The 19,291-nt window shown below is 41.2% G+C and overlaps 2 protein-coding genes across 3 annotated transcripts in view; one reads left to right on the top strand and one right to left on the bottom strand.

Annotated features, from left to right (window-relative positions):
• Positions 1 to 1,240, top strand: part of ARHGAP10 (Rho GTPase activating protein 10) — a 154,512-nt gene extending 153,272 nt beyond the window's left edge. For both annotated transcript variants that reach the window (XM_050895609.1, XM_050895608.1), the window contains one exon: positions 971 to 1,240. In XM_050895609.1, coding sequence (XP_050751566.1) covers positions 971 to 1,059 — 89 coding nt within the window. In that variant the 3' untranslated portion in view covers positions 1,060 to 1,240. The remainder of the gene's footprint in view (positions 1 to 970) is intronic.
• A 4,806-nt stretch (positions 1,241 to 6,046) lies between these two features.
• The window catches only part of NR3C2 (nuclear receptor subfamily 3 group C member 2), a 214,836-nt gene continuing 201,591 nt past the window's right edge, over positions 6,047 to 19,291 (bottom strand). Inside the window, 1 exon segment of the mRNA XM_050895297.1 lies at positions 6,047 to 9,733. Coding sequence (XP_050751254.1) covers positions 9,578 to 9,733 — 156 coding nt within the window. The 3' untranslated portion in view covers positions 6,047 to 9,577.

Here is a 19,291-nt window from a genome sequence, read left to right as displayed (position 1 = left end):
GGGATTTTACAGTTACATAGGTAAGCGGGTACCTGTATGATATTCTTTAAAGAAATTTGATAGGGGAACTTGAGGACTTTTTAGTCTGTTTTCCAAAGAAATGAGGCTTATGCTTCTTTTTCAACTTCCTGTCAAATCTGGTCAAAATATATATAGGAAGCCAGATTTCATTAGTTCTGTTGCTCACAGAATAACTTGTGGGGCATTTAGAGTCTGAGCTGAATTTTTTCTTACTTTAAATTCACAGATACTCTTGCAAAAACTTTGGGATCAGCAGCGGTAAACACTTAGGATGGCAATAAGGAACAAGGCGTATCATTCAAGCCTTTCCTTCATGTTTTGTGAATAGCGCTATGTATTTGAATTTGAGAGAGAGGATTTAACCAGAAGAATGATTCAGATTTTGTCCATTGGTCTCTTTCAATAGCAGCTCTACTCTGTGAAGAGATGAGAACTTGGAGGGAGACCTGGCTTGTTTCTATTTCCCCTATAATCCTTTACACGCTTACTTTTCATGCAGAGTAAGGTCCTGTGCCATTTTCCTGTGGCTCTGAGCTTCCAGATTCATCACCTCTGCTCAAGACAAGTTTTTGGTCTTGCTTTGCCCCCAGCTACTGAAATTGTTTCCCACTGTTTGATTTGAATTCTAACTTTTTCCCAAAGGCGTCTAGATTTTCTATTTTATAAACCCACCCTAAGTTCCATTAACTGTTTCTTTACTGAAGTCTCCGGCACCTAAAAGCTATTTCACCATGTATACTTTGCAGAAGATAGTTCAAGCACCTATATTATGCAAGTATTTAAGTTAAGTTAATCATCCTCTTCACCTTTCCTAGCCAGATTCTTAAACTGGTCATTGCCAAAGACTGGATGTTTTTATGGATGCTTTGCCTGGTGTCATGGAGTTAAAGCTAAAAGTACTAATTCAAGCATAAAAAGATGCAGTAATCTTTTTCCTTTTCTTTTGCAGTGCAATTTTCCAGAGAACCAGGATGGCTAGAAGGCACACTAAATGGCAAGAGAGGACTTATTCCACAAAATTACGTTCAGTTTTTATAGCTTTGTGCATTGCACGCCAAGGTGGTGTACATGGTATCCATGGATTTTTGTTATAGTCACTTCTCTCTACTTTTGTGACTGCTTTTAATCAACGAAGAGCCTGACTATGGGTTGAAGATCCTAATCTGTATAGAGACATTAAGTATTGCCAAATATGAATCACAAAAAAAGATTCTTTAAGGGTTGGAATGGGTGGGGGGACAAGAAAGGGGAATGGGAGGGATAGGCTAATTTTTTAATAGGGTGCTTTTTTCAGTTGTAAGGAGCAGTAGTAGTATGTTTGTTTGCAAGATAACTAGCATTTTAAGTCAAATATTTGGTTGATCTGTGGCTCAACTATCAGTTGAAGAAGATTTTTATAAATTTAGCGTCCTGGAGATTAGGCATCGATAACTAGCATTTTTAACAGAGTATTATTTGGGTTTGGAAAATACTGTTGGATACAAAAAGCTATCATGCTGACAAATTATATTTCAAAGTGGAATAGACAGTATGGAACAGACACCAGTAAGTAAAATAATAGGTATCGAGACATGACATTTTTCAAATGTCTTCAAATAACACATTCGTCTATGTTGTGTGTATGATTTCATTTATTTCATAAAGATAAGACGTGAGCTTTTATTACAGGCCTCTATATGTCATGGTTCCTTTGCTACTCAAAAATATCACTGTAAATGAAATAAAATGTTATTTGCTATTTGACCTAAGTCATTCCTGTGTTGGAGAGTATTTTGCTCTGGTTCTGTAAGTTATGATGTGAAATAATTATTGGCAGCTGTATGCTGTCAGCCTCAAGCAGGCTCCAAAATGGATGGGGAACTTCCATCACTTAAAATAGGCAACTCTGCAAGCTCAAGCCAAAAGGAAAAGAGAATCTCTGGCTATGAGCCATGTGCATCCCGGAGGCATCTTGCATTTTATCTGTCTGTCTGTCTAGCTCTACCTTGAACTGCCCTTTCTTCCTCCTCTGCAATTGTCAGTTGTCAGGTCTTAATGATACTTCATAGTATCAGAATTCTCAAGTAGCTGCCTCATAATTTGTAGAACTATTTGAGTAGTAAGAGTTATCTGTGGTCATAGGAAAAGCTTCCAGGAATCTTGTGGTGTATAAATCTGTGCCTTGTGATTAAAAAAAAAGAAGTTACGTGCAGTTTATCATTAATCTTTGTATTTTTCTCTCCTTCAAGTAAGACCCTCTGGGAGGCAGTGGAGAGGATGCAGGAAAATATGACGGGATGACATGCTAATACAGGCTCACTTATTTGTTAAATTGGACTCTGTGGATTTTGAGTCATTTACTGCAGATACTTAGCTTGCAAGTTTTTCTAACTAATGTGATTAGTAAACCAGTTAATGGTTAATACTGCCTTAAGGTTGGGATGGCTTTTTTCCCCCTTAAGATTTAACTCCATACCATTATTTTGTTTCTTTGCCCAGACTGCGTAGACCATTGGAGTATGCACAAAGCATTTCCAGATGGAGCAATGGTGGGCCAAGGCAGTACAGCTCTCCAACACTCAACCTCGTAGCTTGGAGGAGTTTCATCTGGTGTGTTCTCGTGGTATTTGAGCGGTGACGCTCTGCCATACAGCTTTTAGGCAATTCTTGTCTTGGCATAGTGGCTAAGTGACCCCAGCACTGAAGATGATGACCTTTGGACTTCCGTGAAGGAGATCAAGTTCTTTAATTTGCTGCTTGACTCAGTATTAAGGAAATAGTTGCACCAGTACAGGCAGGAACAGATCGCAGGTTTCCTTACTCAGAGTTGGTCACACGGCAAAGCACTCTTCTGGCTGGGTATCGTGTCGCCTGGGCCCACAGCTCTGGCAACTCATTTGTGGCCTTAAAGAGTTATTCTGGAGGCAGGGTGGTGTTTGTGTGGGCAGACTCAGTTTTCATGGCTACCAGTTGGTGGAAAATGTTGAAAGAAGAGGGAGAATGTAAATCTGTGGTATTAGCCTAGTAGGTGTGGCAGCTAGCTTGTCAGATAGTGACGCTGTGATAGCTTGAAGCTTACAAGCTTTGTAAGTTGCTTCCATTTGTTTTGCTGTTGTTTTAAACATGCAGTGCATGTTTGATCTTGTTCTGGCTGCTGTCTTCCAAAAGTCTCAATGTATTTCTCCGCTCTAGCTCTGTGGTTTGGTTTGGGTTTTTTTTCTTCCTTTTAACTGAGGTGTTTTAAAAAGGCAGATAGATAGAGAAGGAATGAAAGACCGTGTCTCTTCCATTCAGTCCTGTGACCCTATTTGCCTTTAGGTGAGGTGTTTTGAAATGCCTGTTGCTTCTGGAGCCACACAGAATCCAAACAAGAAAATTGTTCTACTGAGAAATGATAGATTGAGCAGAGGTAATACTAATCCAAACTTTCTCATGTCCTAGATGTTTTCTAAAGGCAGTGGTGCGAGCTGAGCCAGATCAGATCTGGCTTTCAGGCTAACCATACTGCCTCTTAGGAATTTAGTTGTGGTAACTGCTACCCACCGTACGGGTTTCCACATCAGCCTGGTCATACTAATGCCGAGTACAGACTTGCACAGCCCAGTAGCCATGGCACATCTCATTCTTCATGCTCACTGCTGAACAGCGCTGTAAACGATGCCCTCGTACTGACTGCTTGGAAGTAGAGATTAAAGGATGCTAAAAATTAAGAATCATGTAAAGAAAGTCAGGCCCCTTTCCCATCATCTTCTGAGATGATTGTTTTCTTTTGTGAAGCTGGGCCTTAGGGCATGCCTCTTGTCTGTCTTTTCCACGGCTTGGGAGATTTGGGAAGAGCAGAGTACCCAACTGCTAACTTGAGGCAGGGAGGAGGACAGGGAATCGGTTGTGGAGGAAGCCAGTTGAAGAGCTCTTCTCTTTTGGCCTGGCAGCAGGAGTGGTTGTTATCCGTGGGTCTGGCCTGACGCCATCCTCTCACGGGGAGCTGCTCTTGTGTCACAGCTATGGGTACAGGTTCAGCTTAATCCTCAGGTTGGGTTCCCCCTTCCTTGCTACGCGCTCGTTACTGTCCGTGAGGGCATGTACTGGTCAGTTTTCAAAAGCTGAGACTCCTGGTAGTGAATGCATGACACAGGCTGAAAATCCGAGAGGGTGAATTAATTAGGAAGAAGCCCCATTTTGTGCTTTTTATGCAAAATGACGTTTGCCTTGCATCACTATGGGGCCAGAGACTGAATCCCTCAGCCTGGGGATTAAGGTCAAATGTGTGTTTGCTGAATAATTAATGGAAAAGCTGAGACTCCTGACTAGCTGGGATCAGTAGGAATTTACAGTCTGTGTTAGTCACTGGACGCTGCGCAGCTCTGCGCCTTGGCCGGGCAGCATTTTCACTCTGCTGGGTAAAAAAACCCTCAGGGTTTTCAGGCTGCTGAATGTTGTTAATCATCATCCCAGCCGATTTTCATGGCAGGTTTCCTTCTGATGCCCAGTCTTTCATCAGGAGTGAAAGAAAAATCTCATTGGCTGATTTATCTGCCCTGTAATGAAAATAAGTGTTCCTGCTATATTGCTTACAGCTTTTGTTAGCTGAGCCTCTGTAATTGTATCACAGAAAAGACTCGGGGAGAAACTTGCCTTTCTCAATGCTCTGTTCCTTGTTCTCTTTCTCTTAACCCATTTCACAATTCTTACCTGGTTTGCAATTTAAAGAGAAAAGTTGCTGACAGAGGGTTTGTGTAGGCTGTAAATGCACCAGCGCTAAACACGGTTTAACTGAAAGTCTTCACTGGAGTTTCACCTTTCAAGCTGAATGTGCCTTGGATGTGGTTTTCTACATCGGAGTTCAACACCATGCCCTCCTCTGCGCTTGCAAGTAGCCACAGGTAAGCACCAAATAAACTTCATCCTATCGACATCTACAATTAAAGTGGTCTTTTAAAAACCTTACGGCATGGCATGTTTTACCAGTAAAATCTCTGAAATGAAAGGGCATTTTTTCACTCCTTTCTGTCTTAGTAATATTGTACTCATCGTAAACTCCCAGTCTCTGGAGATACCTGAAAGCGAGCAGTGTCCCAGCTTGAGGTCAGATTACAAGTTTCGTTATGTTTTTAAGTAGTGATAGCGTTTTCTTATTTCTAGAACAGCATATGACAGATACATCTGCTTGTAAACATATGGGAAATTTTTCTTAACACTGCTGATCCTCTACTATTCTTTCCTTCTGACAATTCAGCAAACAGAAGGCAGGTGCAAGGATTTTTGGCAATAAAAAGTTTGTGTAACAAACTTGTTATTAAAAAAGCAAAATGCAATTAAACAGTCGTCTTACACCACAGACATAGCTTCGTGCAGAACTTAGCGGTGAATTTTTGAGGTAGGTAGTGCACAGAACAAACCAGGATAGCAAGAGTTTTATTCCCCCTTCTGTCTTACTCTAAATTATAATTGGAAAAGAGCTGACCCTGAGAAGGCAGTTTGATTGACTCACTGGGGAAACCTTGTGTATATAAAATAGTGAATCCTTGTTTCCAGGAGGGAAACTCTAACTTTGGGCAGTGGGTACAGCAGCGCTGGGTTAACTGAAACTGGAAGCCAGACTTGGCTGGCTGTTGAAGGTTGCTGGGTTTGTTTCTCCGAGTGGGATGTAGCTTGTGCGTGTAACAGCGTCAGCACGTCGTTTGGCAAGCGCAGTTATCCAGGTCAAGTGAACCAAATTCCTCACGGTTGGGCATTCCTTATTCTACGGCATAAGGAGCTGCTCTCTGGCTGAAGCCATCGTATGTGCTGCATCATCCGAATTAACAGGGCTTGATGAAACCACATTTCTAGATGTATGAATGTTGTCTTACATTGTTAGTTACTTTGTGTTACCTACTGTTGTTTCTAGATGAGCAGAAGCTTGTCTCTAAGGGTATCACTGCACCAGCACCTATCTGAGATTAAAATGCAAGAAATACTTGCAATCAAACCAGTTTAATTCATGTATATTTGTACAATTTGTATAAAAAAAGAAAAAAAAAATAGGTACTTGCAGACATTAACATAAAGACCAAACAATATTTTCTATTTATTTAAAAAGCTTTAAACATACAGAAGCAAACCCCTAATTATAAATGCATCATTATGCATAGATTTTACTGTTTACACCATACTGCTGGCTGCTTTTATTTTTCATCCAGGAATCTATTTAAACTCCAAGAATTCTTAAACATTCCTCTGAGCTTCCTGGCCTCAGAACTGCTGTCTATCTTATCAAGTCATAGACCTCCAGCTGAAAACATTGCTCTAAAAAAAGAAAAAGTCAAATCTTTAATAAACAATTAAAAGTGCATTAACTGTAGAATTGTTTAATTTCATAAATGTTTAAACAAGTCAGTGAAAAACACCACCCTGTGAATTAGCTTTTTGCATTATTGATTGTAAAGTATCTTTTTAATAAGATTTTGATATTGCGAACTTTAGTCTTTTCTATTTTATTTTGCGCAACTGCTCAGTCGCACGGTGTGTAGTATTCCTGAAATACCCACTGCAGTACATTAACACTATTTTACATTTTTAACTGTGTATACAATGCTCTTGCTGTATATCCCCGTTCCTTCTTACAACAAAATAATTTAGCTCAATGAACAGAAGCCCACTTCTAAAAGGTGTTTTAGTTTGTCTTGTATTTTGCAGGAGACAAATGCCTATTTCATTCTAAACAAATTCAAAAGAACCTAACTTCCTGGTCGCTAAAAACTAGGGTTGTTTGGTTTTTTTTGCTGTACACAGGTTTAGATAGATAAAAAAAGTGATGGCTATTCTGCTTAAGTGTCCTTGATAAGAGAATACTGCCTCTTACAACATCTATATCCAATTGTATCTATTACTTCAATGATCTCTAGCAAAAAATAATCATCAATGAATGGTTTCATAAACAACAGGTGATTAAAGTAAAGGATTTATTATAATCTGCTTACAGTTGTTTGCAAAGACAGACATACGTTTTTGCATAAAGATATAAATTGCTTTTTAAAACTAATTTAGTGTGTTTAATTATATGAAGTTTCTGTGAATTATGAATTGTACCAAACCAAGATTAAAAGTAATAAGGTACAAAAATAGGAGCAAACAGACAACAATTTGGACTGGGACAGGCATTTAACAGTGAAGTGTAGAATATGGCTTTGCTATTTTAATCAAGCAAAGTTACTCTGAGACAGAAAAGGAGGCAGTAACTTTGTTAATATAAAAAGCTGCTGCAGACTGTATTCACCCAGAACCTGGCTTTGAGATTTTCTATTTTAGACTTTAGAAAAAAATGTAAATGAAAAGATGGATGTATGACTGCGTCTTTACTGTAAACAACCAGTCTGCATGCTGTGTATCTCACGTTGGAAGTTTGGCTTTCATATTGCTGTGCAGGTCAGTATTTAAAGATCTGCCTATGAATTAGACTTCCAAAATGCAAATAATATACGTATGTATATATTTATATATAAAAAAACCTCTCTGAATACAGTCTTTACAGATTACTTGTTGCATAAGGCAGGTGTCATTTAAAAAGACAAGTAGCACTGACTGTCTTCAGTGCACCAAAGCGCACCTCAAAATTTGGACTCGGAAAGGGTGTAGAATTCTTAATTTGACCACCATTTAAAAGAAATGCTACATTCTGACCGGCCGAGGGACAAACTAGAGCTCAAAAATACCAGTGGCACCCAGAGAGAACACTATAGATTAGAACTCTGAAAAACTATTCTATTTAAACATGAGCATATGGCAGCAACAGTTGAGCCTCAGAAAAGTTCACCTGTCCTCTATTCTACTCCAAAATTTTGTATTTGCTTATAAATTGTGAAATAGTGAAAATCACCTCAAAAAATTTTTTTCTTTGCAGTCTTAGTCTAGAGAAAACATTTTTGAGACAAAATCAGACCAACTGAGTTGAACTTGTAGTGTGAACATTTGTCTTCTCAGATGTACTCTGATTATTACAAAAATGCTTACAAAATTACATACGGTTTTAGTTCATCACTAAAAATTCTACTCAGCTCATCTGCCCTTTTCAGTACCTTACCATCCCTCTCACCAGTACAAATCTGTTCCAATATACTTACTGTAATGATCTGCATGTTCCCTTCATCGTAATCAGAAATCGCTCTCCCCCATCTGAAATAATAATCTGACCTTTTAAGATGTTTTATGTATCCAGTATTCAAAGGAAAAATAAACAATCTGGGAAACCTTAATAAAAAAAGAAAAATCATTCGACATCTTATTCACCCCTGTTCCCCTGAGAGAGAAAGGGAACGGAGGGCAAGAACTCACTATATCATTAAGCTGGCAAAAGCTTTGGAGAGACCGTAATTTGTCTTGTTAAATGAAACCTTCGTAAAGTGGCAAACACAATGTAGTGTAGTTTCCTACAGAAACATGAAGCAGGGTTTCTAAGATGTGCTCAAGTCACATACGCTTGCAAGCGAGACAAAAGGGAGAAAAAGAGAGAGGAAAATAGAACGGCTTAAATACAACTGAAAAGGTTAAGTGTGGTTATTTACAACAGATACTGTAGGATGGTAAATTAGATATGATGCTAAAAAAGGCACAGCTTTCCCTTTCTTAAATACACTGTAAACGGTTCATTATGCATGCAGAACATTTCACTTTACAAAAAAATTACCTTGTTTGTTTAGACAAAGATAGTACTTAAATAGTCTCCAGCAAAATAGAGTTCTTTCAAAAATACTTTCCCATTCATCCTATTAACCATTAAAGATTTTTTTTGTTTGTCTCATTTACAAAAGTTCCTTACACCTTATTTCAGGTCCTTCACAATTTATACATACAGCAATGTACAGTACAGCAAAAGACTGCAAAAAATTATTTGTAAAGCCAGCACAATAGGTACTATAAATTGATACCAGGGCATTTGTTTTCACATCTTATCCTTTTTAATTAAATAGTAAATGGACACTTAACACAGTGTATATCATCTATGATGGGATAACATGGGATAACAAATGCCACAGGTGGGGATAACAGAGTATTCCACACCAAATGTTCTGTTATTACTTTACACGTTAGGGTTTGTGTGTGTGTGTGTGTGTGTGTATATATGTGTGCATATATATAGTTTTCGTTTGTTTTTTTTACAAGAAAAGAATATTAATGCCCCATATTGACTTTACGTTTTATGTGCAAACCAAGGGTAAGCTTTAAAAAGTTCTCATTAGTTCTCGAACCCTTTTAAAACAAGCAAACAATACCAGAAACTACATGGCATATTTAAAACTCCATCTGTTAAAATATCAAAATCAAAGAGTTATTGACTAGATATGGCTTTTCATCCAGAGGAACAGGAACATTTTCTAAGTGTTTGAGGGTTATGGGGTAATTGCCAAACATCTAGGTCTTGCCACATCCGAGTCAACTGCTTTCCATTCCCCAAACCCTTCATATGATTTTAGACTATTCAAAGACTGCTGAACAAGTGTAAATAGCATGTTTAAAATATGGTTTCTTGGGTCCTTCATGGGTGTGGAATAACACAGGGAAACTTAAGGCAAAGTTCTTCCATTTAAGACATTTTCTATCACTTCCTGTGAAAGTACAGGGGCTTGGCATTCCCAGATTCCACCTTTGGTAGCTGGTCACTGATGATTTCCACCAGCATGGCTGGAAACTCTACTTTCAGTGCCTGAGACTCTCGGAAGGTGTAGAAACAGAATTCCAATAAGTCACTAACAAGCTGAAATACAGAAAGAAACACTTTTTAGGAAAAACACGGAGAATTTCGCATGCGAACAACAGCTTATTGATAATGGATTATTACCAAGAAACGGCATCTTACTCTGACTTGGCAGTCCATTTGCAGGGGTTAAAAAGCAAACAAAAGAACTCAAATCCCAAAGCGCTACTTAACTCGTGAAAAATGAGCTAAGAAAAACCAAGATACCACAGATTTGATTTTTCAGCGTAACTGCACTTTTCATTTCACTAACAGGCAACTGGCCACCATGAAAACTATAGGTGCTCAATGTCTATGAAAATAAAGCCGCCTGCCCAGAAGGAAAAGATCAGCTGTAAACTATTGTATCTCTAAATTTCAGCTGGATACATGTTCGTTAAATCAGATTATTTGGCTAACTTCAGTGCACTCTCCAGGGGCTGCAACCTACAACTGCCAGAGCAGCTGATGTTTTTAGCTCAACAACACGAATGCTGTGTCACGCTGTAGCATTTCAGGTTTCAGAGCATCACAGTCCATATGAAATTGTTCATCTGGTAAAGCACTTCTATTTATATATAAATGCATTTTTTAATACACACAAGCTTGTTTTCTGCTTATTACTCATTAAGCTACAGAGGCAATATTTAGGGAAGTATTTCTTTTTGGAAAAAACCCTAAGTTCTCTATTTTTGTAGTGGTGGCTAACAGCACACTTCTGCGTTCTCTCAGTGGATTAAGCATAATGCTGAGAATTTTAAAGATGAAAATTTCTAATTAGCTCTTCAATGACAGAGAAGGAAGCTTTGTTCTGTAACACCACAAGTACCGAGTACATCTGTTAGCGCGGGACCACCTCCACCAGCAGAACAAAACTGCACCTTACGCTGCACCGTGGCACTCCTTCAGCTTCCTCTGGGTGGCCAAGGTTTTCACAGGTGAAACCGTATCACAGTTCTCCCCAATGGCAACCGACAGCCATTTTGTAATCCTAATAAAGGCGGTCTCCAGCTGTAACTGGAACGCAAGCTGAAGTACTAAATGGCATACAGGTACCATGAGCTTTTTGCTGTATGGAAAAAAATACCGTGTGTCTTGAAAGCACCAATAAATTCTACCTTGTCTCAAGTTGTGGTGTTCTCATTTGTCAGTTACAGAGCTTCGTTTTGGTCTACATGTTACGGGAAACTTAATCACACTACAAGAATGAACATTAATTTTGGCTTTTGAGCATTTTAATTTGTTTTGTCTCTTGTTTTGTGCTATTTTCTCCACACAAAATTGCAAACCGCAGCTCATCTTTCTATAAAACACCACGCCGTTCGAGCGAGAGAACTGTGAAGACAGGAAGACCTCTTCCAGCATCACTGCTCGGGGAATTACTTCTATTTTAATGACAAAAACATGGCGAAGCAATCTCATGGCTCAACCTACACGCATGATGGGATAGTTTTACATAGTACTTTGATACAATCGAGGAATACTCGTTCATGACCTTTAGTAACAAGAGAGTGTTATTTCAAAACTAGTTTTTTAGTTGCTGTGATCCAAATGAATCTCCTAAAGCCTTACAGTATGTTGGACCCTTTGCAATCTCTAAGAAAAACATAACGCAAGTCAAGAGGCAGAGGCAAGGCAGCTTCTGAGGCACCCGTGAATGAAGTGCGTCTAGGTTGCAGTTAGCATACCAATTTCCACTGCAGTTCACCAAATTACTGCGTTGTACGACTGAAGAAAAACTAGAGCCTCTGCTGTTTAAAAATTCAAGTTATGTGCAGCTTAATTTTGGTGCCTTATGTCCTTGCAAAGGACTTCAACCACTTCTGCTTGCGTAGTTTATCAAACACAAGTGTGTCGTTTCACCTCTTAACATGTAGAGTTGCGCTCCGCAGTAAAGCCCCTGTTAAAGATAGAGTAGATAAAAGTGGACTTCGGGAAGGCAGAAAAGGAAATTAAAAAAAAAAAAAAAAAAAATACTGGCAGCAACAGACTACCATCCTGTAGCACCATACCTTATTACTTATTTTCAGGACTGTCACAGCTGTTCTTGCAAACATATAAGCAATTTATGAACAACACAGCGAAGTGCTGAGATCACTCGAAGACATGACTTTCTGCTATTGAGCACCACATGAGTCTGTCTGCTGTTGCTTAGTTCATTCCCGATGATCTGGCATGTCATGAAGCAATGCTAATTAATTAAACAGATGCATGCTAAATAAGTAGCATAGACATAATTTGGTTTTCAAGGGGAGAAAAATGCTGATGTTCAAAGGTTTACTTTACCCGTTAGGAGGAGGTGGTTTCTGCATATACTGTGTGCCAAAAACATTCCAAACATAACACAAAACCAAACAAAGCGAAGGAAACTGTCTCTTGGTGTAATCACCACTACCTCCTCCCTGCCTGCGTCATCAAATACCAGCACCTAAGCAAACTAAGCCTTGCACCCCAACGCAACCTTGATAATGACCTGATGAATGTACTCCTTTTCCTAAACTTGAACACGAGTAGTTTCACATCACTGAATGTAAGTGAGGGGGTTGGGGTCATCTCGTGTCACACTGCCAACCGTCCTCGCTGTGCTGATGGGCTCCCCTTCTGTGCAATTCAAGCTAATTCCTGCCTCATCACACTCGTCTGAAGCTTCTGAATGCAGTGAGAGAAGTGTCACAGAAAAGCCTACGTGGAAATTATTAATTCTGCCTTCTTAGCAAGCTTGTAGTAGTATCAAGTACGTATGTATGTCTGGTGAATATGTGGACAAAAGGGGAAATGAAAAATAACAACATTCATGAAGAGAGCGTAATCTATTCTATACAATAAATGAGTTAGCAGTCCAGTGGGGGAAAAACAGGATGTGATCGTGGATACTACCATAACATAGCACATTATGAGTCTCACCACAGAGGAGAAAGGTTAAGTTTACACAGCAATTTAGAAGAAAATACCTAGAACCCCCTATCACGTAATACTTGGGTTTGGAGCCTTAAGGATAATATATATTCTATACCTATTTAGTCTGCTAAAACTTTTGTTCTTCTCTTTCTTAAGCGAAGTTATCAACTTTAACATACTTGACAATAATCAACTGCTTCAAGAAAACGGGAGTATTAGGAAGCACACCGCGTGTGTCGCAAGGAACACGGGACTGCACTCAGGATCTTTTTAACTGCAACCTTAAAAGCTGCGTGGCTTTTGGGGCTGGGGAAGTATTTCCAGCACTGATGTAAAACAAAGAGGAATGAATGTAGGAGAATCGAAGGCCAACTCAGAGGTACTAAAATGTAAACAGTATGATAAGGTCAGCTAGAGAAGGCTGCAAGACCGAGAACTGAGCCGCAAGCAGTGCTTTTTTCTGCAGGCACGTTCTCATACATTTTCGAAAGTACCATCCCCCCCCGCCAGCCCAGCAGCCTTGGCATGAAGATGCACTGAAGGGATGAAAAATTCAGGTTCCACGGGCAATGTTAATTTTGAAATTTGAGTACCTCCCTCTGCATCCTAAGCAACATTCGTCTGATACAGTTTTGATTTCTAACAGGTAAATAATTTAGCTAGTCTTTTGCTTTAAAAGAGAAGTTCCCTTTTCAGTAAGGAAATGAAAAAGTTTGCTTTCTTTTGTAACACACAAGCTCTGTCATTGCAGTGACAGTGACTGATACGCCATAGGCTACAAGTGAGGTAACGCAAGGCATCCAGCACCTCTAAATTCGGCTTATGAATTTTCTACATCAAATATACTTCTGATTGTTCTTCAAAGGCTTGTAAAATCCCTGTGCTCTAAGAACTCCTGACTACATTTTACCTGACCGCTTTTACCCTCTACTTGTGGTAGTTTATATTGGAAATGCGACACCTCCTCCAGTACAGCAGCGTGAAAGGCAACTCTAATTACGCAGTGTGAATGAAAGCACCACTGTTTTCACAAGCAGTGCAACAGTGACTAGAAACGTATTTACTTTTACAATCTCCAATTATTTCAGCTACTGAAGCACGCTTCTGAAGAGTTACAGCTTAGCAGAGCGCAGACAGTGCAGTTAAGGCCACAACTAAAATAATTCCCATTTCCTTGGGATGCAACCAGGACATCGTTCTTACCGCTTTAGTAAGTAGTTGTTCCGCTCTCTTTGGAGCTGGCAATAAAACATGGCTCGGTACCTTTGACGGCACTGCAAGCCTCCCGCTGCACGCGGGGGAATCGGGCCAGCGCCGGGGGACGGGAGCTCGGGTACCGCCTGCTCCCCGGCCGGGCGTTGCCCAGCTGGGTCCTGGGTATCTCCCCGACTGGAGACTGCAGCCTCTCCGGGTGGGCACATACCATTAAATAAATTAGTATGAGCTGGGTTGCGGGGATGCAGACACACAGGTCAGAATTATCACGTCCATGTCACCCAGCCTGCTGTAAGACATGACAGCTCCTTTGCCGGCAAGTGGATCAGCTGTTAGCTATAACCCTTCACCACTTCACTCATTAATTACGAAGCTTTCTCTCATCGCTATCGTACAGAGAGTGTGCTGCGATTAAACGTTTTCAAGGCTACAGCAGTCTCAGTAATTCTGAGATTTTTACTTAATCAATCTTCGCATTTGTATGCTGTATTAAGCACCTCTGAGAAATAGGAGTATTAATCAAACATCATTTTCTGTTACTAGGGTGGGGTTTCCATAAAACGGACTTTTTCACCCATACTGTTCTTCATAATTGAAAAAATGAATCCTTTAATGGAAGTCCCTGAAGTTAATACAGTTACAGTGACCTTCGAGCACTTGCAGAATTTTTACAGCAAAAAGAATTGATTTTAGTTTGGCAATCTCACCATGCCCTTGTATTTCCAGAAATGGTAAGAACTGTCTGATTTGCAAGGGTGCACATTTCTCAGTTAGTTTTCTGACTTCAAAACCTCTCACAATCGCCGAGTGTGGTATGAAAGCCCAGAGTCACTTCTCTATCAGGAGCATCTTTGCAATTAAGCCTACTGATACAGCAATTAAGACAGCAGTAGGGTAACAACACAATGCTGAGTAATTTCTTCCTATTATTAGCTACAGCTATTACTGTCAGAAACCTCAGTGTTCTCATACAAAAATGACACTCCAAAAACTTTCTCTGCCCCTTTCAGGAATGGGTCTCTGCCTGTTTCCTACAGAGCACGGAGCGGGTGTGTTTTGGGAGCAGGCAACCTTGCAGCTCTACGCGATGCAACTGTGCAGCCTTGGTGACTACCTGCAGCGAGCCAGGCTCCCTGAAAGCACAAGCTGCTGCCCATCAGCTGAGCAGCGGTATTTTGCCTCTTGCTTTCAAAACCTGCGTGTTTCAAACTGTGCAGGAGTCAGGAGCCTGCTGCCCTGCTAAGGTAAGAAGGAGCAGCCGAGGCCAGCCAGCCTCCTCTCCCCCGGGGCAGCAAAGAGCCCTGGGCGAGTGTGGGACTATTGCAACCTCCTGCTCTTTCCCCTTCACGCTGTAGATACAAAGCTCCTGCTTCACAACTGGTAAGGTTAAGGAAAACCATTGCCAGCCAGGTCTTGATTATTCCATTACCACTATACTCCCTTTTGCTCCCAGTCCTATGAAAATCCCATGATGTAAATTAATTATTACTCTGAGGGCTCAGGAAGTAAATTGTTCCCCCCTGGGATGGCTCGCAGGCTGATTCTCAGAGGTACAGATGTCCTTTGGTGCCACAGTGGCTAATTCCTAGCTGCTTATGAAGTCTTGAACTCTAACCCAAAGAGTAAAACCTCCCACGAACACAGGGAAAACGAGGCAAGACCAAGGGATGAAGCCTCTGATTACACCTATGCGGTGTATTTACCTCATGCTAGCAAGGAGTAAAAGGTGGATAAAATGCATATGGATTTAGGCACTAACATTATCTGACCAGAGCAAATGCGGAACCTAGTTCTGCCTGGAGAGGTGCATTTATCTAATTTAGGAACTGCACTCATTTCTTTGAGTTTTCTTCATAAACATGTGCACAGTGAAACCACAGCACTTGACACCTGGACATGACATGGAGGAACCTGAGTTGAACTCATTTTGTATGCTTGGAGGATGCACGCAAACCCACAGTATCACACACCAATGAAGCGTCCTCAGCCCTTGGCCAGGGTAAATTTTAGGCCAAGTCTCCCTTGCTCTTCTGTTGACAGTAGCGGGGGATTCTGTCCTCCTCCAACACACAGCTATCAACGTGAAGGAGAAGAGATCCAACCATCACAAACGGAGCAAGACGACCCTCAGAGTAGCCCCTGTCTACATTAGGGAGCTGGGAATCAATTTCTCACTTGACAGACGCATATTAGCTGCTGTGACACACACCCATGCACACTCTTACATCGCTGCTGCTTTTGTAGGGGCCACACTGGGAGCAGGGACTGGATCTAGCCTCTGAGTAAACAGAGAAAATGCCTTCTCTGAGAATTCAGGCACTGGGACTAAAACAAAGCTCCGAACAGCTCATCAGCTGTGGGACACAACTTTGGCAGATCAGTAGCAGGAGTAAGTGCACCCAAAGGTGTTGGCAACAGCAGAGGGGCTCATCTGCGGCTTCATATTTGTGGGATTAAGCACCTGCAGAGGCACATTTGCATCCACCACAGCGTGCCTTGCAAACCTGCCCCTCGAGGATCTGTGCCCTTCTTCCCACTGTCAGCTTTTTCAGTGAGCGTAATCCTGGCGCTCTCAGCCTATGGAAAGATCCACCTCAGCTATAAAGTATTCCCTTCAGGAACCATAAAAAATTAATTATTCAGCAGCATGAGCCTTAAAGAATTTATTTTTGTTTGGCAGAAAACATCAACAAGCAAGTGACAGTGCAGTGCTCTGCCTTGCCAAGACAAGGGGAAGGTTCACATTAGGATTTAATGTCATGGCATCGAAACAAAAGCCCTCTTAACTCAAAGTCTGTTTAGTATCAGCCAGATTGAAACCAAATTCAGCTTTTGTTCTGCAAACCGCCTGACCATACACTACACTCTCTATATGAAATGAGGCTTGCCATGCAAGATACAACCCTTCCTGCCAAAGCCAACAGGAGATGTTGAGGCGGATCCAAATGAAGTTTTTGATACCATGTGTAGTACATCTGTTTCTAATGTTCCTGCATGCCGTTTGTCTGATCACATAACGCAGTTCACCTACATCCAAGCGCTGCATATGCATCTCTCCCTGAAATGCCCATGGCCATTCACGGGCACAAGACCGAAACCTTTATGTCCTGGGTAGAGGGGTCGGTTGTCCCTGCTATGCTATGGTTCTCAACACATAACGCTGCTCCGTGAAATGATGCACGCAGGCCAGCCACAACAGCAGAAATACAATCCCTACACAAAGGAAATATGTTGGTTACGTTGCAGCCCTCAACGCTCCCCAAAGACACCCACGCTGGGGTCCATCCGCACAAGCAAGGCTGAGCCATAGCACAATAGCAAGTAAATGGCAGCAACCTACTCCTCTCCGTCATCTTGTGCCGAGGGAGAGGAAGGGCGCACTGTGTAACCAGACCGACGCTGTCATCCAGCGCCTGCTGTATCAGCAACCACTGCTTCCACACAGCATCATGCAAATAAAGAGCATTTCGGTGCATGGCAGCAGTGACGCAAACTACACAGCAGCCTGCAGGCACGCTCCTAAGGCCGAGTGCAGGTGTGCGCACGCACGTGCGCAAAACCGTGTTTATCTTGTCTGCTCGGGATGGGTTTCGATCTCTTATTTTTCGGTTGCGCTTTTGGTGCTTTGAGGCTTTATGGATCATTAAATAAAGTTGCTGATTTTTTCAAATACTTAAGTGCCTAACTGGCCTTCTTGAAAATTTCTTTTTTCCTCACCTCAGCACTTTTCTACCTGCACATATGTTTACTGTGCGGATGAATGATTTAGTATACTAAGCAATGTAAAACCATATTGTTTGGGGTTCTTTTCTTCCTCATATTATATAAGCCAAGCAGACTGTAATTTGATATTCCCATGCACTTTACTTCACATAGTCCTCAGACAGACTACTTAAAAATGAGGCCGATGAAAGCAAGTGTGAAGGTGCAAAGGAGCACTATTTTTTTGTTGTTTATCGCTACACTCAGGTAAAGCAAACTCCACGAATGACGAGATCCTGCTTTGCTCTGATGGAAAAGCTGGAGGCAGCAGGAGGGCTGAATAAGCACGAATTCTGCACCAGTCCCTTCGGGCTTGCACTGCAAATGCCACTGCTGTGGCTACAGCAGCATGTAAACGTGGGGCTCGAGCTCCAGTTAGACCTCTCAGCACCAAATATATTCTGATCCTCTAAAATTATAATGGAGTAAGTTAAAAATACATAAGTGACAGCTGAAAAAGTGTTTCTCCTATACTAAGGAATCAAGCAGAAAATTTGCATTTACATTGATAGAATGGAGAAATTCTGCACTAACAGGCAGTGGGGGGAGAAGAGTAATTCTCACTTCTCATTATCACCACTCTAAATTTATTCTGATGGATTTCAAAAACCAAAAAATCAGTTTTAAAGAGAAAAAATAAACAAGTGCCTTTGTTGAACAAGTCTCCAATATCATCTCTGAAAGGAAGCACTATTGTGCAGACAACCAGCCTTTTTAAACGGAGAATGCTGACAATGGGACTTTTCTTTAAAAAGTCCTTTGTAAGAAAGTGCTCTATTAAAACAAAAGTAATGTAAAAATAGCTTAATTAAAAATTAAATAAAATGCAAGAGCAGTCTGCTTCCTCTGGTTAGTTCAGCTCCCAATGGTTAATGCTGTGTTTTGGAAAATGTCTGTAGGACATGGTAGCATTCTCAGTAAGCGCGAGTCTGTCATCCAGTCACCTTAACCACACAAACACACCCATTTAAATAACAAATCATAGATACTGCCTGTTCTGAAGAGGATTAGAAAACTCCATAAATGCAGGGGTTTGTTACGCTGCCTTGAGGTTCAGATGTGAATATCTTGCAAATGATTTTATCACCCATCCCCTTTCTTTCCACTAAAACACTACAACTTCCTTTGCTGGCACGAAGCAAGTGAAACCCGATCTCTGAAGAATGAGCTATTACTGCAGTACTAATAATACTCTCCCTGCCTCCCACTAAGATTTGCAATGTTTTAATGAACAACAGAACAATATTTGAAAAATAATTCCATATGTACATTCTGTAAACAGACCTCAGGCTCTTATACAGATTTGACCTGAAGTGCATTGTACTGTACTGTCTCTACAAAAATGAAATTTAAGTCGAGTACAAAGAAGTATGTTTATATGCAGGCTCTGAAAGCAAGTGCTGTAGGTTTTCATGCAGCAAAGTTACTTCCCTGCCCACCCAGGATGGAGTAGGACAGCTTTCTCCTTTGCTGCAGTTTACCAGTTTTTACTGGGAGGTGATCAGCGCGTGCTGCTGGGCTTCAGCCTCTGCTCAGGAGACCCCTCCTCTCTTGCACCCAAACACGACTAAAGGTCGCTCTCGCTGGCCCCACGAGTCTCCTGTCACTTGCTGCACCGCAGCGCAGCCTCAGAGAGGACGGGCGCCAGCCCTGCTGGCCCCAGGTGAAGGGCCGGTGCCCAGGGCACTCTCAGGGGGCACTGGG

Source organism: Gymnogyps californianus, chromosome 4, assembly GCF_018139145.2.
Source record: "Gymnogyps californianus isolate 813 chromosome 4, ASM1813914v2, whole genome shotgun sequence".
Lineage (NCBI taxonomy): Eukaryota > Metazoa > Chordata > Aves > Accipitriformes > Cathartidae > Gymnogyps > Gymnogyps californianus.
The sequence above is the reverse complement of the archived record's forward strand: the minus strand, read 5'-3'. Positions and strand labels throughout refer to the sequence as shown.